This window comes from Boleophthalmus pectinirostris, unplaced genomic scaffold (assembly GCF_026225935.1).
Source record: "Boleophthalmus pectinirostris isolate CB_2022bp ecotype Guang Dong unplaced genomic scaffold, ASM2622593v1 HiC_scaffold_6, whole genome shotgun sequence".
Lineage (NCBI taxonomy): Eukaryota > Metazoa > Chordata > Actinopteri > Gobiiformes > Gobiidae > Boleophthalmus > Boleophthalmus pectinirostris.
The window spans coordinates 24,900,706-24,927,517 of record NW_026571447.1 but is presented as its reverse complement, the minus strand read 5'-3'; the positions used below and the strand labels follow the sequence as shown (position 1 = coordinate 24,927,517).

Here is a 26,812-nt window from a genome sequence, read left to right as displayed (position 1 = left end):
TGCTTTATAACTCTGAGCATTTTCAGCATTAACTATGTGTGGACCCCAGGAAGAATAGCCATTGTCAGTGTAATGCCTAAAGGGGATCGTAATAAACAAACTAATTCATAGGCTGTGGCTTGGAAGAGTTGGAGCTTTTTAAGTATATTAGTAGTAAAATTACTATTATATGCAGTATGTTTTTACAAACTTAACAGAATACTTCTGTTATTTTAATTTGGACTAACCTGGACTCTGAAATCTTAAGATGAAAAAAGTTTTTAAAAATTGCAAACTTTTAACTAAAACATACATATTTGTGTGTATATAGTATGTTTTGTATACAACATGTAATTTTTGTATGTAAGTTATTTTGTTCATATTTATTTTTCAAAACTGATTGATGATACTGACAGCAATTAAACCATTTTGAAAAATATGCCTGCACTGTCCAGAGAATCAAGCTTAAGTCCTACATATCCTTATTTGGCAATTACCCTTAATTTATTAAAACTTCTCAAACAGCATTTCTTTAACAATAATTCTCATTTTAATGTTTGTATTATATACTAAGGGACATCCTCTGATATGAACTTGTCCTCTCTATATCTGTTTTTTTCCAGGCTCTAGCGATGAATGAGGTGAATGGGCCGGGCCTGTCTGAGCCTCAGCCGCAGATTGCCATGTACTGTGGCCGTGTGCTCCTCTACATGAACACTCAGACGGGACAGTGGGAGCCTGACCCCCAGGGGCGCCAGGGCTGCTTCACTGAGCACAGCCAGGTCCTGTCCTACTGCCAAGAGGTGAGCATAGACCATAGAAGAAACTATCACTACACTATCACTGATTAATGGGAAAACAAAACCAAAAGACACATTTTTTGTAGTCTGTATTGCCCAAATTAGTCTACTGAAATTGTCTGGAAGCCTTTGTGGTAATGCTGACCTCACATTGAACAATCTTGATTTTTTAAATCACACTTATTCAGTGTCTAAATTAAAATGGCTTTCAATACTGGTTTCCTGAACATGAACAATTATTTTGATTTAAAACGTATTAGTCAAATTTCTTTTTCCAAAGCCTGAACTTTCAAGTTTGCACATGCTTTTACTGACAGAAAGATGGCTGTGATTGTCTCAATTAGAATTGACTAAGAGTATGTTTTTTTTTGTTATTTCCCCTATTTGTCTCAGAACATGTTACAGACTCCTACTTTACTGTGAAGTGTTGTTTAATTTGATTAATTTCCCTTGATTTAAAATTCATCTGGATTTTTTAAACACATGTAGTTGAGATTAGTATTCATGCCGCTCCAATTTTGCAAATATTGTATTGTCTATTTAGAAATATACTAGTATATTTACCATCAATGCCGCCATCTTTCTGTGTACTATATGTTCCTGTGAAAATGAGTGCATGAATAATACAGTTATGATAAAAGGATTCTTGCTCCCTCTGCTGGCCAAACTGTGCATAACAGCCAGCAGTGACATTGATAACCTCAATAGACTGTAATAGGATTAACTGCTGCATTATGGTCTGCAAAGGCTTTCAGACAAAATCCTTCAATTTTGCTCGACTTTTGTGAAACCATCTTTAGACTCAGGGTCAGTTTTCTTTCTCTGTGTTTAAACCTCATTATTATGGGTTTGTGCTTCCGTCTTTGACCTGGATTTGAAATGAAAGCAGCTAAACATGAAGCTAACATGTAGTCTTAGCTTCATTAATGCTTTATATAGTGGAAGAGAAAATGTTGCATGACTTTTTCCCCTGTTTGCTGAATATACAGTATGTCCCTGTGTTCACTGCTAAAAGCAATATCTGCATAAATTAAAGTTACTTAATTTCAGTTGTTTTTTATTTGTTTGTTTGTTTGTTTTAATTGATTTTTGCTTGTTTTGAAGTATTAAAATTATTTTAAACATTTCCATTTTTGGACTATCAGTCATAGAACTTCAAGTTTTTGTCTTATTAAATACAATTTATATTAAATTAACTTAATATATTCAATTAAATTAACTTAATATGCTCAAAACAAGATTTATACTGGATTTAAGTCATTTTACCGAATGCTGATATAATTTTTGCAGTATGCTACCTCTGAGTGTCTCTAAAACCCTCTGTTGGACCCTTGCCCTCTGACCTTTTGTTCTGTCCCTGTTACTATTTCTCCATTCTCTGCATGGACCTCCAGATGTACCCCAATCTTCAAATTTCCCATGCTGAAGAGGCAAACAAACCCGTCACCATCCCGCAGTGGTGTAAGAAAGGCTGGGGTCACTGTCCAAACCGTGCCCCCATAGTGGTGCCTTACCTCTGCATGGGTAAGACAACACACGACACTGTTCACAATGAAATGTCTTCAGAGACAATTCAGATGCCTACAATTAAGTCCAAATGTGGTATATGTGTGTTATTTATTTCAGGTTGATGGTTGTATATTATAAAAAGGCTAGGTTTATTATTATTTATAATAAATATATTGACAAAATACCATAAAATACTGTTGTCTGGTGAGTGTTCTAACTCCTGCTTTGGTTTGCCACAGTATTAAATGTATTTTTATCAGGTGTTATTATCAGTAGATTTTATTACTCAAAAAATACCTTGAAAAACATCCATACTGTGAGAGGGGTCGCCTCTCCACAAATCTGATCTGTAACTTGGCACAGTGGTGTCACCTTCTTGTGTCCATGGAAGTTCTGTGTGATTCTAAGCAAAGCAATAATTTACAATTTAATGTAACGTTTACATTTGATACATGTTTTCTAATTGAGATTGGACTTCTTACAGTTTACAGTTTTTTTGTGTTTGACCAAGTCAAACCATTGACATGTTTGCATATGTTACTGTTTTAGTCATTTTATTCTTTACCTCTACCATCTTTGTTAAAACCCAGCATCAATCCCAAGAACAAAACACTACTTATTTTATTTAATAGTGCCATTATTTCTCTACCCCTTTATTTTACATGGCTGCTCATCCACTACATGTCCTAGTTTGAATTGCAAAAGAGCATTGGTGTCTCCCCCAGATAGTTCAGCAGTGACAGACTGACAGACATCAAACATCACAGTGAATCAGTATAAAACATGGCAGAGTGCTTCAGTGGGATCACAGCTAACCTCATTCCTTTACATAACCTATTACATAAAGCATTGTCTGTGTCTGATATTTCTTTTCAGGGTCTACAGCTCAACTACATTTGTTAATAATATACAATACATTAATATATTATGCATTATTCATGCATTTGTCTCTGAATTTAACTACATATTTTTGCAGTTTCTAGTGGTTATGTCTACATGTAGCCACTAGAGGGACAAATTGGCCATAGTTCCAGCCTTGCCACATGTTTTTCTTTCTGTATGACTTTTTATTTGTGGTCGTCTATAGCCGCTTGACTCTTACTCTTACTCATAAATAGGCAATAATATAACACAATATGCTAAAAATAATATTAAATTACTGATCAATGATCCATACAGTTTTTCAATTTTTCCAAAACAAATGCTCTTTGATATATTTGTAAGACTAAAGCTTTCTTACCCTCCCTGTGTGTTTGACTGCAGAGGGGGAGTACGTGAGTGAGGCCCTGCTGGTTCCTGACCGCTGCCGCTTCCTGCACAAAGAGCAGATGGACATTTGTGAGAGCTATGTCTACTGGCACAACATCGCCAAAGAGGTGAGCGATCAGTAAGCCACAGTAAAGTCATTCTACAGGATCTGTGTGTCAGCAGCTAAATTGCTTTTGTACATTTTGTAGTTTTTTGTTTTGTTTTGTTTTCTGTCTCTGTGCAGTACTTTGGAAACTGTTTGGTTTATAAAGTTTGCTATATGAATAAAGTGGATTTGTATTTGAATGTTTATATGTAGTGTAAATATCCAGATCACATTACTCTGATATTAATGTGCGCTTCTACGTGTGGCCCAAAATATTCCTTAAATGCACCTTCTCTATCATAACAAAACCCTTCTGTGGATTAAAAATGATTTAATATGTTTGGTTGTCTATGCTAGGCCTGCACAGCGGACAATCTGGAGCTCCACAGCTATGGCATGTTGCTCCCATGTGGCGACCATTTCAAAGGAGTGGAGTACGTGTGCTGCCCGGGCCGAAGCACCTCCAACAAACTGGAACTGGAGACCGGAGAAAGCCACGCTCTGCCCGAAATCATCACGTCACAGAGCGGAGGGAGAGTCAACCCTGGGTAACTACAGCTTTATTTCTAGACATGAGGAATGAGTCAATATAGTAAACAAAATATGACACAATACAGCCCTATCAGTTTTGACAATAATACAATAGCCTTTTTCAAGTGTTTCTTTCAGACTGGGAACAGGACCTGGTATGACTAAAAGAAAATACCCAATTCTGTTTCCATTTATATTATAAAAATTAGCACTCTTGTCAGAGCAATTAACAATTCAAAATGTAATATTCTATCATTTGAATGGTGAAATGTGCTTAAAATGGTGCCATTGGAAACATGAAAATAAAATTAAACATTGTCTTCATTAGCATTAAAGTGCCCACTCCAAGTCCCTCCCCCGACCCTGACCTGGAGGAAGATGAGGATGAAGTAGTGGAGGAGGAAGAGGAGGAGGAAGAAGAGGAGGTGGAGGATGACGAAGATGTGGACGACAATGAAGAGGAAGAGGAGGAGGTGGAAGAGGAGGAAGAGGAGGAAGAGGAGGGAGCAGTGAAAGACCCAGAGGAATACGAATATTCCATAGACTCAGGTCTGTACCAGACCTCTGACAATCTGGACTTTATCTACAGTAAAAAAAACAAAAAACACTCCCTCAGCGCCTAGTTTAACACAGTTATACACCAAGTACAGTTTAGGGTACAAGCAAGAATAATTTAAATAATTTAGCATGTTTATATTAACACAAGAAGCAAAAAGCCTATCTCAGTTTACTGTTCAGCTTGTCTATAGACTATAGGAAGAAAATTGGACCATTGGCGGCCACCAGTGTCTCCTCGGTTAATGGAAAAACACTCGACAGTATGGTCAAATGTAATTATAGCAAAATTATGAACATCCTCTCCTATCTCAAAGTGCAAGTTCGACAAAAAATACAATCTATTCACCCAATTCTGGATAAAAGATTTAAAACTTAATTTTTAAGCTTCATATTTACACAAGAATTGACAATTTGCCTCTTAGTATTTTGGCCATCTTCCCTGGTTTGCTTTGACATTGAAAAGGTACGACCGTTTCCTTGTCTCCCATACCAAATGATAGGTATTTACCCCATTCCACCTCTAAGTCAAGATAAGAATTATCTAAAGTTTAATCTGAGACACGCTGTCACATACACCATATCTGTAGAAAAGCTTTGCCCACCACATCTGATGAAGATAAACAACTTGCATACAAACTCACAAAGTGGCACATCAGTGGGCAGAAAGTTTGTTACTTTATTGGTTAAACTTAGGCTAGTAGGGGTGGGTGATGTGGGGTTTAAGTAGCCAAGTGTGAATAGACCATAAAATTCCCCACAAAAGTGCAGAAATGTCACTTTACACACATGTTTGAAGATCTATGACTTGTTTGTTTCATTATTAAGTGTATTGTTTTGCGGGTGCTTTTAACATCCTTCTACATGCATTAAAGTAAGGCGGTCTTATTTTGTGTCCAGTGACCACGCCAAGGCCCACAGACGGAGTTGATGTGTACTTTGAGAAGCCTGTGGATGAGACGGAGCATGCTAATTTTCTGCGCGCTAAAACCGACTTGGAGGAGAGAAGAATGAAGCGCATCAACGAGGTGGGCTCACAGCAGTAACAGTTCAGTGGTCTCAGATTTGACAGTCCATCCATTCAACTGCCACAAGAGCTACACTTTCACTCTCCTCAAATCTAATTTTCTGAATGACATTGCCACTGGCTTGTACATGGTGCAGTCAGAGAAACAGATAAAAAGGTTCACATATCTCCATAAGTGTCTCACGAGGGCTGCGAGGCATGGCTTAAAGTTCACTGTTGTTCAGAAGATAATATTTGAAGAATTACTGGGATAGAATTATCTAATAAATCGTAACTGTGTTTTTAGATTATGAAAGAATGGGCCGAGGCAGACAACCAGTCAAAGAACCTCCCAAAGTCAGAGAGACAGGCCTTGAATGAGGTAAGATTACATTACATCATTTAATTTATGCAACAGGGCAACCTTCAAAACTAAAATGTAATTGGCTCTGAAATAAGAATGTGCATGTTTGGGGCAAAAATGGGACATGCAAACTAAAAGGTGTACATTTTATTTCAGGTAAATAAAATCATGTATTTTTATACTATGCTACATAGCCTGCACAAATTTAGATGCATTTTATTGTATTTTCTAACACTAGCGTATATGTGATCATTAACAGTATCTGAAAAATTTAATGAATTTGCTTATTGACTTTTGTTTTCCCCTCAGCACTTCCAGTCAGTGTTGCAGACGCTGGAGGAGCAGGTTGCCGGAGAGAGGCAGAGACTTGTAGAAACACATCTTGCTCGAGTTGAAGCCATTTTAAACAACAACCGCCGTTTAGCCCTGGAGAACTACCTAACAGCAGTGCAGTCCGATCCTCCCCAGGTACAAGAACATTACGATGTATTCAGCCTTGCTTCTTTGTGTAATTTAAAGGTGCTTCATTGAAATGTTATCCATGGGACCATCAGGTGTCTGTTATAGGTGACGTTTGGAATTTAAAATATAAAAAAAATTATGAAAAATTGCTACTCGCTATGGCAACAGTCAAACTCATATATTGTACTGCTCTGAGTGTTATATAGTATGATATTAAAATGATCAATCTGGTATTTTTTCTATTACTGGTATTTTTTATTAAGAAATACCTTGAAGAGCATTCATACTGTGGACAGGGTCACCTCTCCACAGATCTTAATGAGTAATATAGTAATGTCATCTGGCCTGGTGTCATCTGGTCTCCATGGTGGTAGATAAGTTTAATGCCGTACTGTGGAACATTCCAGACAAAGCAATAACATCTCCACTGACACAAGCAGATGGCCAGAAAAGTTGCTTATAATGTACAGTTTCTAAATATTCTCAATGTTTATTTTTGTCTCACAGCCAGACCGGGTGCTGCAGGCTCTTAAGCGCTACATCGCGGCAGAGCAGAAGGACCGCAGACACACTCTCAGGCACTACCGCCATATTGTGGCTGTGGACCCTCAGAAGGCAGAACAGATGAAGTTTCAGGTTAGCTATAAAGTCTGATAACTGCATTTAATTGTAATTGTAAGATAATTGGTCTTTATTCATTTTACATTGTAAAATATTCAAATATTTCTTAAAATATTAAAGTGCAGATAGCAAGTATCATAAGCACGTACATTTTAAATAGGCACTTAAAGTTTAGGTTATTAACAAGGTTATTAGGTTATTAACATTGGTGTAAGAGGTAACTAAATTTGGCACAGAACAATTTAGTATTAATGTATACAAGTCAGTCTTAAAGCATTTCAAACATAGCATTAATTTTAGTCTGTGCCAAAATATAGGTTATACACATTAAATGCAATGTAATGCTGCATTGTCCTACGCCTATTGTTAAAGGTCAAAAAATGCACTGATAAACAAGTATATAGTTTCTGTGGACATTATATTTTTCTTGTAAATGTAATCTGTCTTGACTCATAATTTCCCATTTTGTTTTACGTGGTCAAACTTCTGTGCAGGTCTACACTCATCTTCATGTGCTTGAAGAGAGGATGAATCAGAGCCTTGCACTGCTGTACAAAGACCCCACACTGGCCAAAGAGCTACATAGTGACATCCGTAAGCACCATTACTCACTCTGGGTTTTATAAGACATGATTCATATTTGGGTCAGTCTATTTACGGGAAATATTTAAGCACAAATTTCTCATTTCTCTCAAGACTGTATTCAGTGTCTTGCTTTCACAAACCCTTTGGCATGTGACTAGTATGTGCATGCATTATTTTTTGTGGCCAGTTTTACAGTTGATAAAATGTTTTGTAATTGGGTTAATCAACATTTAGCCTTCTGATTTCTGTCAAAAAGTTGTGCTTTTGCAATACATCATTTACTAATTTATTAGAAAATGTTTGCTTATAAGGTTATAATGTACATTAATCTTTGATGAAGGACATTTTCAAACTAGTGCCATTGGAGCAACTTGAAACTATAACACTCGAGGACCCATTTCCAGATCTTACACTAGGCTTGATCAAGACTACATTAGCTGGAGGAGCAGCTGCTTTAATCTTTCATCCCTTATTCAAATACGATATTAAACACATTTTTGCCTCCCTGACTGTTCAGAGGAGCTGGTGAAGGCAGAGTTAGGGGACATCAGCGAGCTCATGACCACTTCATTCTCTGAGACCCGCACCACTGAAGAACTGCTCCCCGCAGAGAGTGAAGAAGTGAAGGATGACGAAGCAGAGGAGGAGGCCGCCTTCCAAAACAGGCCCTACCCTCCACGCATAGGTACACACACTTAAACTAGTACCATTTAAGATATGGAGAATATGTGATGAATAAATAGTATAACAGTTTTTCTTTCTATTTACAGATCTGCAGTCCAATAAGAAAGGTAAACTGCTACTAGTGCCATTGCTTTATAGTTTTATTATGCAGTGGGTATAGTGGCCAAACTATTTACCCCAGTTGGGAGTGCATTAGTTAAAAATAATATTTCTCAAGTAGAATGACAAAGTAGTGATCAAAGATTTACAAGAAGAATAACTCAAGTTAAAAAAAGAAACTGAGGGAAACTACTTAACAACAAAAGTAACTGTCTGGATGTAGTATCTGGTTTAAAATGTGAAGTTAGTGTAATTAGAAAGACATTAAACATGAACTACAAACTTTCTCACAGTGGGAATAGTAACTAAATCTTTACTTAAGTAAGAGTTCTGTTATAATACTAAAATGTATTACTCAGGCTCTTGTAAAAGTATGGTTTCTGAAAACTACAATTACAGTTATAACAAATAAAGGTATTTGAGTATTTCCCACCTCGTCACATTTTACCAACATTTGACTGAAGTAGTTGAAGTAAATAAATAAAAGTTAAAATTAAACACATTTAAATTAAGAAAACGACGTGATATTTCCCTAACCATGAGTATATTTTGTCATTTGTGTGCAGTAGATGAATATGATGACAGCACATCTGAGAGAGGCACTAACTATGAATATGAAGAAAAGGTAGGGGATTTTGGGCTGCTAACTTGAGTGTAGTATGATGTCTGAAGTCTAAAGTCTTGGTTTTGTTGTAGAGTAACACATCTGCTGAACTCAAGCTCCTAGATTCCAAACCTCCAGAGATAGAGAGAGATGAGCTGGTAAGACCTGAATCACGTGAAGTCATAATATTTGTCACATTAATTCAGGGAGGTAGTCCACCGCCAATGACCTTATCTATCTTATGTTCAGATCAGGTGTTGTAATTGCTTAAAAAATTTTAAAACATTTATCATGTTTGCCTGTTGGGGGCACCTGAACATTACAGGCAAAGCATTAACCATGGAGTCAAGCAGGTGGCGGACCCCCTCACCTGAAATGTTACATAGTCCACTTTATGTAGTGTAATGTATCCTAACGTATCAGACATGTCCACACTCTCTCCCTGGTATGAGATGCCATTGTTTAGGTTAATATTTTTCTGTCAAAAAAATAATGTGTGCCTAATATATTTCTGTTCCCACCTCACAGCAGCCCGATGCCCTGGAGACATTTAACCGTGGGGCGATGGTGGGGCTGTTGGTTGTGGCAGTAGCTATCGCCATGGTGATGGTGATCAGTTTGCTACTGGTGCGCAGGAAGCCATATGGTACCATCAGTCACGGCATCGTTGAGGTGCGACTTTCACATGGTTAAGTTGTGTGTAGTGTTTTAGAAAGTGCTTTACACATAAAGAAGAACACTGAAATATCAATGCAAACTACAAAAAACATAAATAATAGTCATAAAATTAACATTAAAACAGAAGAATGCAGAATTCAGTCATAGTTTCACATCTTCAGAAAGACTGTTCCAGATTTTTAACTGCATAGAACTGAAACACTGACTCCCCATATTTAGTCCTTACTCTGGGCATCAGCAGGAGACTGGTCTCCCTGAGGTCCTTAGAGTGGTACAAACGTAAGAGAACGTTTACCAGGCCCTTCTTCAGACAGTCTGTTATGTTCGAAGAAGGACTTTTGACCCCAAAAAGTCACATTTTGGTGCCATTAAAATAAAAAAGGGAGTTTCAAAGAAATGCTGTACAGCTCTGCTTTTTCTTTTTTACAATTAAATTTAACTTTTTTTCTGATACATTTGTGTCTGTCTACTTATCATTTACCATGAATACATTAATAGCTGTATTTACATGTAGTGGCCTTGTAGCTTAAATAGTTGGTCCACTGTTGTTTTCTTTATTATATCATTTAGGCCACCTGTTTGACAGAAACATGGTAGATTTGTCACACAATGCTGATCTATAGACTCCAAAGAATAGGATGTATGCAAAAAAATAAATAAATCAATCAATTAAGTATTATTTTATCAGTCAATTCTCTATACTTAATTAATCAAACAATCACATCACATCAATCAAATCACACACATTCAAATAATATTTAAAATATGAATTATAAATTATAATATAATATATTTTTGTATTGAATCTACTAATTTTGAATTACAAACATACTTTGACATTTGCATATAAATCAAATCTAATTAGATTTAAATGTTCAAATATAGGTTAGGGGTATATATAGTATAATATTAAATGTAAATGTTGGCTTGGTTATTAGTCATGGAAGGCCCCTCATAATAGCTTAATGTGCTTTCAAAATGTGTGTGCAACCTTTAGCCTTTGATACTATGAAATGATTTCCTGCCGCAGGTCGACCCCATGCTCACACCAGAGGAGAGGCAGCTCAACAAAATGCAGAACCATGGCTACGAAAACCCCACCTACAAATTCTTCGAGCAGATGAACTGAAGAGATATTAATGACTGATGACGAGACATGCCCAAAACCCTCCCTGCGGACAGGTGGTGTTTGGACCACTCTCTGTGATTGACAACAACTTAAAGTAACTGCTTAAAGTCTGGTCTGCGACTCAAACCCATTGTAAATGACCAACAAACTCATCAATGTCAGAATGTGAATATTACAAACCCTCATCATCTATTGTCATGATAAAGTCCATTCTCCTTTCCATAGCGTGCCACTTCATTTCATATACCCCTAAAACTAGGGATGGGCGATATATTGGTTCCAATATTGTTATCTGCGATATTGGAGGGTTTTCCCAGATATCATATCGGTCCGATATTGAAATTTTAGCCGATATTTGGCACCAATATTTTTCTAAGCCGCTCCAGTCTGTGTGTGCTATGTGTTATTCTCAGTTCATCCTCAGTGCAACAGATTTGTCTTTTTGAACAGATTACTCAGTAAAAATAGAAACAGAAGAGCACTTAGGCTAATAAAAAAGGCATAATTTACACAAACATGCTACAAATAATTTTATATGCTAGATCATTTTTGTCATTATTTAAAAGTTATTATTATTTTTTGATATTTTTTGTGAATTTTACTATTGGCAAACATTGGTTATTGGCCACAGCAGCAAGACAAATATTGGATATCCGTATCGGCTCAAAAAAAAAAAAAAAAAAAAAAACATATCGGACCATCCCTACCCAAAACATCTTTCAAAACCAAATTACTCCGGTGGCATGACTTGATCAATTGTTCACTACAATCTGAAGTTGAGTGCTGCATAATGCTTTATAGTATTTATTTTTAGTAGTAATATCTTTGTTAAATTGTACCACAGCTAGATATAGACCTATTTATCAGTGTAGATGAGTGCAAGTTCGATCCTGCTGTCAAAGTCACTCAGTGGAGGTCATGTATATGTTTTAACTATAATTTCCCTCCATTGGAAAATACTGTAAAATTGGGACACTGAGAATGGAGATAATTACTCTGAATGTGTGAGGAGTTTATGGTCACTGGCTTTATTGATTACACTGTAGTCTAACTATGTGTCAGCAGTGCGAAAAGCCCTCATAAAAAACACTACTTCTGCGTTGGTGAAGTTTTGATTGCTACCTAGAGACCTGTATACAAGCTGACGTCTGTTTTAACTTAACAGAAGCATGACAAATCGGTGTATGATGCTGCCGTATTTATTTGTGTTGTTCCTATCCTAGCTTTTAACAAGTTGGGGAAAATTGTCACGGTTTTCAAATGGACACTGTAAATACCGTAAGATACTACTAATAGTTGTAGACATTTCTGTTCTTAATTTGCAGTGGTGTGACAAGACATAAAAAATAGTGCATTGTGCTGTTATGAAGAGGAGAAACATTTTCCTAACATGGCTGATTGAAAACGGACTGTTGTAAAAACCAGCACAAGACAACGACACAGTACTTCTTTCTGAATGTATTTAAGGTTTAGAGACTCCATCTTCTTTTCAGTGATCTATCGTAGTTACTATCCAAACCTCCTCCCCAGTAGCAGCCTCCTCATTCTTTATTACTTTGGTGCAAATAGGAGCAGTGGCTTGTGGGTAATCGGCAGAGATGTGGTGGCGGTGTTATGACAACACTCGAGCAGGACAAAGTCATATGCACACAACTCTACTTTGAATGTTAGCACTGTAAAACAAATTTGACTCTTTGAAGTTTGCCACAATCTTGTCTAATAGCTAAGAGGGATTGCCCCTTTCTTTGGGTGATCTTTCAGATTTTGTGTAGTAGGACTTGCTTAATGACATTTGGACTTTGTCTCTAGTCTCTTTACTTTGTTCAGGGCATAATATTGTAACCTTCTCACAGACAAAGTGATTGAGACAGATAACATCAGTGAGATGTATTAGATAACAAATGAAATGTAGTCCTTCGATGTGTTTTAGCAGGAAATATGAAGGGGACTGGGGTTTTTCTGATCTGCAGCTGTGATGAGAGGTGAAAAAGCAACAAATGATGCATAAGAAAAGTGTAGTTCAAAACAGATGCACTATTGTCAACTTGCAGACCAAGTCCATGTATTGAGTGCATTGAAGTTGTTTGGAGTCTGGATAGGGTTACACCTGAGCTATAATCACACATTCAAAGGATGATTGTACCATGTCCTTTTGCATTTTCTCTCCTTTTCTCATCGTCATCCATTTTGTGTTTCTCTCGTAAAGGCAGGTAGAAGGTGCATTACAACACTCAAAGAAATAGTCCTCATTCGGTGTATAAATTGTACAGCTAGTGAATGAAAACCTGTATCTCCACAGTTTACGTCCATGATCTTGTAATGATAATACTGAAATCATAGATGAGAATAAGCTTGCCTGTGTTTCCCTAAAAACACTAAAAAGTTTCTTACCAGCATTTAACAGACATAAGAGGAGTGTGCTGTAGTTACCAGACCACATTTGTATGTCTCTTGTGTTAATCTTGGCCTTCCCTTTTAAATCCCCAATAAACTAAAATCAAATATTAACCAGGATTTTAATTGCTGCATTAATGCCTTTTTCAATGCTGTGTTTTAGATGTAATTTTCTGTATTTTTTATTTGTATGTAATAATCAGTTTGGGTCATATTTTTGATCACATGTAATGCAATTTTAGAAACTTGCGTAATTGACATGTTTGATAATGTAAAATTGTGTGGTATATATGGCCTAATTGACAAGATATGGCACTAAGCACAACCAAATTTGTCCATTTGTGTTCATGTGGTTCACTTTTAACAACACTGTCTGATTTCTAATGTAAACAGCTTTAGATGTAGAGGCATCAGTGGCATCATGAAAAGAACTGATTTAGTTTTTATTAAGATTAAAAAAGGGACAGACAGATATTCTAATTTGGTAAAATGTTCTCTGTTGTGTACCTGTATTTGCAAGCAATCGGAAGTATAATACTGGTCAAGCTAATTAATAGTAATAAAAATAGATGACCCATTAGATACTGTGTGTGTAGTTATTTAACACCTTGTACTTGTTGTATGTGATTTTCTTGTTTTTATAATATTTGGTTTTGTGGTATATTACTTTATCATAGTTTTAATCATCAAGGGGCTGTTTATTTTATTTTGTTTTCTGTAAATGCACCAGATTTAGCTACAAGGCAAATTTTCATCTGTAGTATTTGGACAGATTTTACTGTCACCCTAGAAAAGTTAAAACACTGTAAGTAAAAAACTATTTACAACTATTTACATACACAGCCATTAAAACACATGCAATAGACTGAACTGGAGACAAGACATCACAAAACAATGACCAAGTATCAGTGTGAGGAGTGCTAGTTTTCAATGAGCCATTTCTTTAAGGGTTTTAAACTTTATGTAGGTTGTGAAGCAAAATCTGAGAAAAAAAATTTTAATTATAGGATTTAGTGCTAATTCTAAAAAGGAATATGTCTCTTCTTGTCATCAGTACAAAAAAATATAACAAATTATGCACAAGGAACAGCTTTTTCTGTCAATTTTATTTCATTAAAGTCTTTTACCCAACTACTCAATAATATAAACGTCATTGAAATTGTAAAACTAGAGCCAACTAGGCAAGATGCTTTAGCAAAACCTAATATGATTATATTAACTATGTTTTATGAAATGCATAGTGGAATTGCCATAGGCACTTAAAGAACACTTTCTAATTGTTTTGAACTTGTTTGGATCAGGTGGTACCCAAAGATACGTACATTTTCCTCAGTGGTACCGGGCAAAAAATTTTCAAGAATTAGTGATCTATAGGACACCATGAAACCTTGACAGTTTTACATGGGGGAGACATGGGGAAACTCTTTGGCTTACTCATAGTGGAAAGTCAACTTTTTTTTCCAAGATTTCCCCACAAGAATACTTTGGAAATAGAAACTTATGTTTTTGAGTTTAAAATAGAGATGTGTTGGTTCTGCACAGATACAAATATTGTCTTAATGATACCTTCATGATCAGTGAAGGATTTGTGCAACCATGCTAATGTTTTGAGTGATACGAACATAGTAATGACCTGGACTCACTCTGGCTGAATATCTGTTTGCTTTTGACGTGGTCTTGACACAGTTCTCAGCAGAAATCAGTCAAAGGTTTTGTGTAGGCTCCTCCTTACCACAAATTACTGAGAAGCTCTGGGCCAAACTCAGGTTCACTTGTTCCAGACCACAAGGGTGACGGGTAGTCCTCTTTACCCCTTTACTGTGAAGTGGCTGTACAGTGAAGCCTACAGAGCACATAGTCATTCTGATAGTGGTTCCTCTTAAGTCTGTTGCTCACTCACCACTGTGGTATGATCACAGTATCACCTTGCACCCTGCACAGTGTAGATCAGTAGCACTTTGATTCATTCAACAAAACAACAATATGAAACCTCTTGTTTGCAAAGATTAAAGTCAGTCTTCTGTATGAAAGACGTCACTGCTTGAGATGAGCCCATTTAAATGAGAGTTAGGCCTACTTAGTATTGTGTGTGGGTGCTTGAGCACATTAATTTGCAGTATATTTATCATCACTGAAGTCTATCTCAACTGTGACAGTGACTAAGCTCAGTTCAGGGGGGTCCGCTGTCTGCAGGGGCAGGTGCAGCAGAGGGGGGGGAGGGAGTAGACACTACACATATTACTGGTAGGTGCTATAGTCTCCTTCCATTTAAGAGTGCATGACATTTAAAAGCTGCTGTCATGGTGATAGTTTGGATAGAAACCTATGAGCTCAGTCCATATGGTGTGAATACTATCCTCAATGCACCCACAGTGATGCACAATGAAAAGAGTGTTGCACCTTTGCATCAAGTGTGATAACAAAGTTATTAAGAAACATCTGTGGTTAACACTACTTGTACGTTACAGTCCAAGTGAAAAGTACTCTGCCCACAATAAATGTCCATCTTCAAATAGTCTACTTCAAGTGAACATAATACACCATACTGATTCTGATGTTCATTAACACAGGGTAGAAAAAAAGTTTTAAATTAGAATACATTTTACTTCTTATCCAAGAGACTTCTTCAAGTATGGCAGAGATTTTCAATTTTATTCTGAAGCTTAAAAAAATTGAAATTTTTGCTTCAGCTCTGTATAATGAATTTATTTATTTCTTAGACAAAATAGGAAAGATTTCTATTTACCAAAATGCTAACAGTTGCGCATATTAAAAAGTAAACATACAAATGCATGTTCAATAGGTGCTCCAGATCAATACTGTTCTTCAGCTGGAGTTGGAACCAAAATATGCAAATGTATCATTTACTCCATTCTCAGTCAGATGTGCAGGATTAGATGTGTTGTCAGATAGTCATTGGCATCATGAGTAGTTTGTCTGAGTATTGTGGTGGCATAGGTTATATGTTGCTAAAAAAAAAAAATGTTACATTTAAATATCTCAACTAAAATTCATTTCATGAATGTAGGCGCTGACTGCGCACTTATAGAAACTGGTATTGTTGTAAAAACAATACTGTTATTAGTTCGACACACCACAATACATTTGTTCACAATAGTCTCCATGTTTTTCTGTTATTCTCAGAGATTTACACAAACCACAAGTTTTGTTGGTGACATTTCACAATAAAGAGTAGAGATACTAAAGTGACCTATTTTTCAAACATTTTGACACCTAGTTTTGGTGATACATATATTTGAGCCTGAAGCGTAGTTTCAGTGCAGCCTAACTTGAGCTGCCGGTACCAGCAGCCTCTTGTGTATGCTTCCTGTCTTTGAAGTGGTTTGTGTCTCTGAACTGAACGGTCTATTAATGTATTGACCAGCAACAGACCATACAGCATACAACACCACTGGAAGTCAAAGCTCCAAAACCACTGCCCCATTTCTATCACTCACTCTCATATATATTCATCTATATTCATCTAACAAGGCTTAAAAATGAATTATTTTGAAAGTGAAAAAAATGTGCCTTTGGTGGTGTAATCAGTGAACCAATGAGATAAGGTGAAGAGGAGGGACTAGAGGAGAGAGAAGTCAGTCTTCTCCATCAGAGTCATCACAGGCCTGACACGAGAGCAGAGGACTCAGCTCCAGTGAGAAGGTAAGACACACCTTCATTCCATCAATCTCATTGATTCACTATAGACCACCTTCACAAAATTTTAGGCTGGGGGCCCCAAAATAACCATGTGAACAACTGTGAAAATGTAAACAAAATACATTTATTAATAAGTACATTAATTTGAGTAGTTTATCTGTGTTGACTTGACTTAATTACGACTTAATTACGTAATTTCACAAAAATATACAATTTCCAATTAAAATATAGATTATATACATTGCCAATATTATGAAATAATATTTTGAAATCCTTGGCCCATGACCCTCCAGAGGCACTGGAAATGTCTTATCATCCTTGCATGAGATCCGCTAGCGATAGGTTTAGAATGGTCCAAATAAAACATGATATTTAATAATAATAAATATAAATAATAGTATGTTACAAAAAGAATTGCACTGTTAGATGCAGTGCCAATATTGTTCAGTCAGTGTGCATGAAAAGCTGCGAGTCCACAAGCGCCGCTTTGATCTAATTTCTCAAGACAAGATCTTATTTTTAATTTACAATTTATTTTAGTTATAGTTGTATATTTTTAGTATTAGTGTCAATAAATACTGTTGAATATTGCTCTTATGCTGTCATTAAGTACTGCTGAAGATTCTTTACATAAAAATGAATTCAACTGTAATAGTATCCGAGATCACAGTTGCAGTTCTTACGTAAATGTATATTAAGGTGTCCCAAGTCTGTTTCACGCCGACACAGGACAGTGCAATGCTCACTGTTTTCTTGATGTTGTTGACATTAGATTTTTACTCCAGTTTACTCGTGTGTACAGTCATTTCTCATAGTTTCATAAACTTTTCAGGTTTGTGGCTTTTGAGTCTGCATGAAAGCATGAAATCTCAAATGCATGTTATACTTTATTTCAACACAATATACTTCTCAGTTCAGGAAGTCTTTTGAATGTAGATAAAACCACCTCATATTCATTTATATCTATAATTGAACTTGTATGATTTTACATAGACATTTATAAATCATGTTTCAGGTGTGTGATAGAGAAGATGATCCAGCTCAACAACCCCCAGTACTTCCACTTCCTACAGACTGCCGACGCGCTGAGACAATCGCACTCTTTCTGCGACGCTGTCATTTCTGTGGACGGCCACACATTCCACGCTCACCGTGTGGTTCTGGCCTGTGCCAGCAGAACTTTGGCCCGCCTCATGTCCCAGGACCAGGACAGTCTTGTACAGCGCACACTGGAGCATCTCTCCTCGCGCACATTCAGACAGCTGCTGGACTTCATCTACTCTGAGACATTGGAGGTGACGGAGGAGGACCTGAGGCTGCTGCTCCCAGCTGCACAGATACTCCAGATGGAGGGGCTGGAGGAGCAGTGCAGGAGCTTGCTCAAAAGACTCCAAAAAGAAGACAAAAACAAGAGCACAGAGCTCAATAAACCAGAAACAGAGGGTGGCATAAAGGTTAAAGAGGAACACTCAAACCCTCCACCTAAGCAGACAGATGGCTGCACAACGGACGAAAAGAGAGCAGATGAGTCCTTTTCGTCTGATCAGAAGCTGAGTCTGTCTGCTGCTGTAACGCAGTGTCAGAGGGACAGTGTCATCACCTCCAGCTATAGCCCATTCTCTCCCTGGACATTCCCAGCACACATGTGGAGCTCAGTGAGCACTTTAAGACAAATCGCTCATAACTACTCTCTGATGTCTGCTCACTCAGTGCCAAACAGCTTCACCTGTCCCCTGTCTATGCCCTCTCATCGTGTCCTGCTCTCATCGGCCTATCAGAGTCCAGCCCAGACGTCTGTGCTAAGCTACTCGCAGTTACATTCACATTACTCCACAAACGCTGGGCCTCTTAGGGTGGGAGGGCTCCTTAGACAGGGGCTGCTCAAGAGGAGAAAGCACAGGACCCTCTCTCAGGACACTCGGAGCTGCAGGACAAGGTCAGTAGAACAGCTTTTGTTGATCATTTTGAATTCATCATGTTCCACTCAATCATCACATCCCCTCTGCTCAGTTGTTCCCTGGAGGCAGCGACAGGCCTGACTCATCACTGTCTGCGTAGATGTTTTTGAAGAGACCTTTTTTTCCATGTATTTTCCATAAACAGCCTCACCTGCTGTTCATCCCACTGCAGACCATATTCAAAAAGCTCTTTCTAACCAAAAGGGGATCTCCCATGTTTTCCCCTTTCTATAAGATTAGCATATTACCTACTGTACAACATATAGCGCCATAAATATTACATGATACTGTGGTTAAAGGGGTTTAAATTTGTTATCTTTTCAGTAGATAACTACTATAACAATAAACTCACCCCTATTTAATTCATATTATATTTTATATCTGCAACAGGTATATTTGATAACTATGATTTCTTCTGCACAGTTATATGGATGTTGCCAAAACAGACACAGGAAGAGACTGCCAGCACTGCTCTGCACAGCCCCAGGGGTCCACAGGTGCGTCCAACCCCACCACACATTACCATGGATTCAGAGCTAATATAATGAATGACTTTCACAGCATGTTGTTGTCATGACCCTCGGCCAAGGCTCCAGCTCTGAGCTGCGCAATGGAAAGTGATAAAGAGTTGTGGTTTGAGCACACAGTGCAGCAGGAGCAGTATTGTGGTTACTACTTACAGCAGTGTATATGCAGTACAGTATGTACTGCAGAAAAACCCCCAATAACACATGCACGTTATTTTTAATCGAAAAAAGTCTAGAAATAGCAGATAACCACTATAACAATTAATTTGTTCATATATATATACACATACATACATACATACATATATACATACATACATATATATATATACATATATATATATATATATATATATACACACACACACACACACACACACACATATATATATATATATATATATATATATATATATATATATATATATAGTCTAATGTGCTCTGTATTGACGAGCAGTTTGTTTTCACTATCAGCCTTATCATAATTTAAACTGATCTGAGATATCTCTGTGGAACATTTTATGCAGTTTGGAAACAGCTTTTTCAGTGTAACTAGTGTTTTATGACTCTGCAAACTATATTATATTGTTTGCTAATTATTTCACAGAATCATTAAAATATGTAACTGCATGATGAAAATGAAAAACTTCAGAAGTTGTGTAAAAGTTTGTCGTTCGCCGGAGGTGTTGCTTTTGGAGCTTACGTTTTGATGTGGTTTATTCTGTTTCCCTTACCACTGAAAATAGAGCTACAAAGGCCGAGCTTAGGATGTGTAGTTATAATCCTGCACAGATATTTAGGGGGCCAGCAGAAGCTCGGTGAACAGAAATGCTCACAGATGAACCAGGCAGTTCCAATCCCACTGTACGTAACTTAGTCATTGCACTTGCCTTGCTGTTGTGAATTTCTTTGTGATTGTGGGATTACTGGTGTTTGGAGGGACTGATGTTGGACAGTTGTGGCCAAATATGTCTTAAATTAATAACTGTCTATTATTAAAACTGTCTGTTTGTTTATGAAATCATTTTGATAATTTGACTAAATCCTAAACAATTTGCAGTTTGCAGATCTTGTAGTAGAGATATGAGGCAGCCTGGTGTTCGCTCACATGAAGCAGAGCGGCGGCTGGACAAACCGTACCAGTGTAAGCACTGCTCCAAGAGGTTCAGCCTGAAGCATCAGCTCGATACGCACCACCGCGTGCACACCGGTCAGTGTCACCATCATTCATCACTGTAATCACAAATAACAAAACACACCATGAAGACATATTTCTTTCAGCTATAAACCTTTAAAATTGAATTATGCTGCTTAGGATTTAACATCCATTACAGTGGTATTGCTTATAAGCGCATTTTGGCAACAGCTTTTTATACAATTTTTTGATGTTGGCTAGTTTTTGTGAATCAGAGGATTTGAAGCTTGAAGTTAATATTAATGGGCTAAAGTTTATTTCTTTATTTGTCAGTTTGATTAGATCAAATATAATATCATAATGCCTCTGTCTTTGCCTTCCTGTTTGGTCCAATACAGTCTCTATTAACATGATCTTTAAAAACATTTTCATTGTCAGACAGGAGAGTTCATTTATATATGGTCATAAACATAAACAGTTGTGACCTGGTAAAAAGTTCCTTATGTAGCCTTAGTGCCCCTTTTACACCACTGTTTATGTAAAAAATATAGTGCATTTATGTGTCTTTACAATTCTGTTTGAGCAGACTTACGTATCTGTAACTTGTAAACTGAACTTGCAGTTAATAGTGTGTATTAGTTTGTTTCTTGTGTGATATAACTTCACTGACACGACTAAGAATAGTTTGTAAAACCGTATATATATTATGTGTACATATCTATGTATTCAGATTTGCATTATTAGTCATAGGCAGAGGTGGGTACCAAAAATGTTTACACAATTTAAAACAATGTTACTTCAAAATAATATTACTCAAGTAGAAGTACAAAGAAGTGGTAAAAGACATAAAAGAAATGACTCAAGTAGGAGTAAAAACATGTTGGGGAAAACTAGTAAAAATAACTTCTAAAGAGTAACATCTGATTTATAATTTGAAGTTAAAGTAATTTGAAGGATAACATATTAAATAATGCACAAAGAACAGACAAAAATGAGAGAAACTACACTATATCTGGAGGTCGATGCAAGATACACAAATGTTCAAATCATATTATATTATCAAAATGAAGCTTTTGAAAGAGTAAACAAGTAAGAGTACTGCTGAGTCAAAATATTACTCAAATGGGAGTGAAAGTATGCTGCTTGAAACGTACTCTGAAAAGTACAATTTTCTTAAAAAGTTACTCAAGAAAATGTAACTGTGAAAATGTAGGTCTAACTGAGTACTATCCACCTCTGGTCATGCGCTTAATTTAAATAAGATTAAAACAATGAACATACAAAGAACACACAGATAACGGGCTAAATTCGGACCTTTGTCACGCTCTACAGGAGAAAAGCCGTTCGAGTGTCGTCTCTGTGGCCAGCGCTCCCGGGACTATTCAGCCATGATCAAGCACCTGCGGACGCACGGTGGCGCTGCTCCGTACCAGTGCACCGTGTGCCTGGAGTACTGCAGCAGCTTGGTGGCCATGCAAAGGCACGTGAAGAGCCACGCACTGCACGAGTTCCCTACAGACTGGAGCATTGGGAGCACCTACATGTACCGCTCCCACATATAGCAGGCAAAAAGTTTCATAGACTTTTTATAGTCTTCTGTTAGAGTCTGCATGCAGTTTACTAGTGTTATAGTTCCCCGAGTCTCAACTAGGCATAAACTGTGACTAGTACGCCCCCAGGTGGACAATATGGCCTTTTACAGACTTTCCAGGTCATATATTGTGTTTCTCCTTTGTGGGTCTTAGTAATGGGCTTATACCTACTTTATTAGACTTTTCAAATTGTCCTGGGGCATTTTTTGGGTATAGGCCAAATACTTTTGTATTTGGTTTATACCCTATGGGTAATATAACAGTGTGTAAAATAAATCATATAACTAGAAATGGCATCACAATATCCATTTGCACATTATGTAACTTCCTCATCAGTTAAACATAAAGATTAGTCATATTTGCTTGTAGGCTATTTTTTTCTAGTTTCCAAGTGATGAGTACAGGATGAGAGAACAAGCCCAAATAGATTTTGTTCTACAGGTCTAGTTTACAAATTGTATTGTCTCGCTCTGTGGATTTTCATTTCATTCCAGAAATCAATGGGCATTTTTTTAAATGGGGCAATATAAAGAACAATTACTTACTTTTTCAGAATACTGAATATTTATTTTGATTTATTCAGATGGTTTGAAGATGACATGTTGAAAAATAAAATACTGATCCATCCAGTCTCTCTCCATTGTTTTTTGTTTGTTTGTTTTTGTTTTTGTTTGTTTTGTTTGTTTGTAATGGATTAATTCGAATGAATTTGTGGATTTATTCATTCCCGGTGTTTTGAAGACTATTTAAGATACCTGAATTGAGTATTTAAATCTAAATTTAGTGCGGTCGGGCAACAAATAAATTAAGCAAAATCCCTTGACATTTCAAACCAGCTAAAGCTGCAGCTTTATTAAAAAAAAAAAGCTACTGCAATATCATGTGAACAGAACTTCTCTAAAAGTAGTAGACTATTTTTAAAGACTCATCTGACAATGACAAAATAAATGCTCCAACAATTAACTACACAACCAATTGTTTTACCCTACACTTATGGTCAGAGGTGAATATTTGTCTCCTCTGAGACATCTTGAGCCCATTCAGGCAGGTGTCTGGTTTGAATCAGATGCTGCTGTTTTAAGACACTTAATCTTCTTGCACATGCTCTGTACCCCTGAATCTAGTGCCTGTATATAAGAGCGTGTTCCCGCTCTGGTTCGGGCTTCATTGCACAAGAATCGGGTCACGGTGCTGACGGTGTACCACAAAGACTGTTTGTCTGGCTCATTCCTCCTCACCCACTTATTCCGCTACAATGTGATGAAAACATATAGGCTAGCAGAAGGCAATGGGGAGTGGCCAGATCTTAACACTATGAACAACCATCACATTGTCACATTAATGAGCAAGGATGGGGCACTCCGTTAAATGTCCGGACCGTACCACATACTTCAAAAATGGAAAATGTGTGCCCTGTGAAAAACCAGGTAAACTTATGATTATAATCATAATTATTATTATTATTTATTTTGTTTTTATATATTTTTATTATATTTTATTTTAGATATTCTGTTTTTACATATTTTAGTAAATGTAGACTACTGATCAGTTCTGTATTTGGTAAAGGTCCGGGACGAGAAATTACCCCAAATTGTGGCTTCGATGATCATCAGGGCCGTCATGAAGCCACTTCCAGAAAGTGCCCACACCGCAGTTTTAACGACGGCACAAATTACTATTGTAAACCCTGCAGCTCGTGCGTGCAGGGCTTTACCATAGTGGAGCCATGTAGCGTACAAGTCGATACCAAGTGCCAAGGAGCAACAAAGACAACAAACATGTAGGTTATTAAGCGTATATAAGCGTTTATTGAACGTCTCAAATAAGTATTTTATATCCCATGTTAACGTATTTTCCGTAGGACTTATACGCAAACCACAACAGCTTCCTATGAGGTAAGTCTTTTGACTTTTTTTATCTTTACACCTACAAAGAGCGGAAACTTAACTGCGAACACCTGCAGCAGACTATGTAAAGGTGCACTATGTAAATTTTAGTTTTAGGGTCCGTCACCTGCTTGTTTCTATGGAGATGCCATTGCACTGCCTGTAATGTTCCACAGCATGACATTAAATAGCTCTATTTTAAATGTATTAAATTACTGCTCAAAAATATCTAGAAAAACAAGGATTCTGACTTGTTACAGGTCAGATCTGCGGGCTGCCTCTCCACAGATCTGACCTATAACTTGGTCTGATTTGGTCTCCATGAAAATAGAAAGGTTTAATACCACACTGTTAAATAAAGAAATAACATCTCCAAGAAAAAGGCATTTGATGGGCGCTCCACCAGAAAAGTTACACGATGCTCCTTTAGGTTTGGGAAATATACAGAGAAAAATAAAATGATCAATAATAACAATAATAATAATAGTTTGTGAATTTGTGTTGCGAATGTGTTGTTTTTCAGGTTGTTCAGAATAACCCAGTCGTCCCTCAGATTCCAGAAACACCTTGTAGGTTGGAGCCTGTTCATCATATAATATACTAACTACTAGACTGACTTTGTGTCTGTTTTGACAGGGGTGGTGCCTCTCACACTTTTTATTTGTTGTGTCGCACTTGCCTTATCTTGCTGGTTCATCTTCAGGAAAAGAGGTGCATGCTGTTTTCTGCACTGAGAAATATATAGGGCTGCATAATGAATGATAAATACATCCAAATGTTAAAATACCATTATTTACAGGATTTAAAAAAACATTCAAACAGTCAACATCTCTCTTTGCAACTCAAGAAACCAATGAACCGAAAGACATTCTAAGTGAGTAGCCAACAATTTTAATGATGATAAATGATGATAATGATTGTTTGTATAGGATTAGCTACATAATCTATATCTGAAACTGTGATGATTTGAACATTGACCATATAGTAATATGACAACTGTGTTTTATGTCTACTACGGCTGTGTTTATCTATAATAATATAGATAAAAGTACAGAACAGCTTGCTTCTGGTGGTAGTACTCAGAGTCCTGTGCAGGTCTATCCATCTGTCATTATCATCCTAGAAGCAGCAGTTTAAGTCTCACTCCCCAGAACATGGAACTAAAGGCTTCAACACCATGGCTAGGCTCAAACAAGAAGCACCATTTTGTCTTTTCTGTAGTTTATTTCTCATTTAGAAATATATTTTGTGGTTGAAGAAGTACTCAATTTTGATACTAAAGTAAAGATACCAGAGCAAAAAAATACTCAAGCCAAAGTAAAAGTTGTACCTCAGAAAATGTCTTTAAGTAAAAGTATAAAAGTACCTGTTTAAAAATGTAAAAAGTAAAAAAAATAAAATAAAATAAAAAGTATTAGTGTAGTGCGCAGATTTTGAGGTCTAATAAAGCATCTGTTGTGTAGGCCCTGAGATCCTGGCTGCACCTCTGAAATGTGTTCTGAATGATTTGGACGTGCTGGAGGAGCTGATCATGTTGTTGGATCCTGAGACCAAAGGCATTAAAAACACCAAACACCTGGCATCCCTGTGTAGATTCTCCTCAAACTGGGTGACCTACACATACTCGCTGAAGGACACCAAGAGTCCCCTGAACGCCCTGCTGGAGGGGGTCACCTGCCAACACCCCGACTGGACCGTGGAACATCTGGTTCTGCTGCTGCAGCAAATAGAGCGTGTGGATGCAGTGGTAGCACTAGGGAAGCTCAGCACAAGCAAACTTCAAGTCATTGATGTTTAGCACAACAGATGGTCTTCCTCTTTTTGCAGTTCCTCTTTCAAAAGAAAAGTGGAGAATATAGCTCATGTATTGGAACATCGTAACATCTTTATTAAGCAAATAACATCATAAATAAAAAAGTGCATAGAAAAATTAAACAGGTTTAGAAATATGTATACAAATATTTACAAACTCAGGTTTTATTTTTACATGGTAACAAAGACATATTTAAAGATCACATATTTTATCATGTTTATAACTTTTACACTTATTTTAAAATAACCCTACTATATATACTTTCATCTTTATATGTTTTATACAACATACAGCTTTCTGAACAGATTTAGGGATAGATGGTCATGATCAATTGCGTCTAGTACTCTGAATCAATCAAATGCTCATCCCTCTCTCGCTCACACACACACACGCACATACGCACACAAAGATACAAAGACAACAAACAGTTTCACCTCTGCAGGAGAATAAAACCAATCTACTCTGAAATTATGATCATCCTCTCATTTTGCATCAGTATTCCCAAACATCTGCCGAAACAGCTGAGGTAGAATCCTTGCAAGTAGTTGGGAGTGACTTTGCTCAATAGTTGTGATTTAAGGTGATTGAAACAAATAAATCTGGGCTCCATCCCAGTGATTGGACATGCAAGGAAAAGGGTTTAAGACAAAAAAAGAAGAAAAAATAAAATAAAAATAAAATCCTATCTGTTGTATTGAAAAGATGTGTTTAATAATTTGTTGAGCCAGTGCACTAACTCTTGTGGCTGTTGGTATTTAGTCAAACTCTGAACAGTTAAACGACCTGCTTTGGAAATAAAAAGCTATCTAATAAAAGGCATATAAATGAATGACACAGCCCCACAAAAATTCAAGTAAATATATATATAATATATTATATATATCATA

At 36.9% G+C, this 26,812-nt stretch overlaps 3 protein-coding genes across 4 annotated transcripts in view; all 3 read left to right on the top strand.

Annotated features, from left to right (window-relative positions):
- Positions 1 to 13,934, top strand: part of aplp1 (amyloid beta (A4) precursor-like protein 1) — a 32,066-nt gene extending 18,132 nt beyond the window's left edge. The window contains exons 2-17 of one of the 2 annotated variants that reach the window (XM_020937592.2): positions 603 to 782; positions 2,174 to 2,303; positions 3,552 to 3,664; positions 4,000 to 4,190; positions 4,502 to 4,722; positions 5,629 to 5,756; positions 6,042 to 6,116; positions 6,408 to 6,566; positions 7,068 to 7,196; positions 7,676 to 7,775; positions 8,284 to 8,451; positions 8,537 to 8,557; positions 9,119 to 9,174; positions 9,246 to 9,311; positions 9,682 to 9,825; positions 10,862 to 13,934. In XM_020937592.2, coding sequence (XP_020793251.1) covers positions 603 to 782; positions 2,174 to 2,303; positions 3,552 to 3,664; positions 4,000 to 4,190; positions 4,502 to 4,722; positions 5,629 to 5,756; positions 6,042 to 6,116; positions 6,408 to 6,566; positions 7,068 to 7,196; positions 7,676 to 7,775; positions 8,284 to 8,451; positions 8,537 to 8,557; positions 9,119 to 9,174; positions 9,246 to 9,311; positions 9,682 to 9,825; positions 10,862 to 10,960 — 1,980 coding nt within the window. In that variant the 3' untranslated portion in view covers positions 10,961 to 13,934. Of the gene's footprint in view, positions 1 to 602; positions 783 to 2,173; positions 2,304 to 3,551; positions 3,665 to 3,999; positions 4,191 to 4,501; positions 4,723 to 5,628; positions 5,757 to 6,041; positions 6,117 to 6,407; positions 6,567 to 7,067; positions 7,197 to 7,675; positions 7,776 to 8,283; positions 8,452 to 8,536; positions 8,558 to 9,115; positions 9,175 to 9,245; positions 9,312 to 9,681; positions 9,826 to 10,861 lie in introns of both variants that reach the window. The other variant, XM_020937591.2, reaches the window with a different exon arrangement.
- Positions 13,935 to 16,905: 2,971 nt separating this feature from the next.
- Positions 16,906 to 22,845, top strand: zbtb32 (zinc finger and BTB domain containing 32). The gene is made up of 5 exons (XM_020937599.2): positions 16,906 to 17,017; positions 18,030 to 18,950; positions 19,396 to 19,469; positions 20,560 to 20,709; positions 21,967 to 22,845. Exons 2-5 carry the CDS (start codon positions 18,046 to 18,048, stop codon positions 22,194 to 22,196), a joined length of 1,359 nt encoding a protein of 452 aa, XP_020793258.1. The 5' UTR covers positions 16,906 to 17,017; positions 18,030 to 18,045; the 3' UTR covers positions 22,197 to 22,845.
- Positions 22,846 to 23,440: 595 nt separating this feature from the next.
- Positions 23,441 to 26,626, top strand: igflr1 (IGF-like family receptor 1). The gene is made up of 7 exons (XM_055163527.1): positions 23,441 to 23,653; positions 23,793 to 24,006; positions 24,088 to 24,121; positions 24,636 to 24,681; positions 24,749 to 24,823; positions 24,912 to 24,986; positions 25,576 to 26,626. Exons 1-7 carry the CDS (start codon positions 23,578 to 23,580, stop codon positions 25,908 to 25,910), a joined length of 855 nt encoding a protein of 284 aa, XP_055019502.1. The 5' UTR covers positions 23,441 to 23,577; the 3' UTR covers positions 25,911 to 26,626.
- The last annotated feature ends 186 nt before the right edge of the window (positions 26,627 to 26,812 follow it).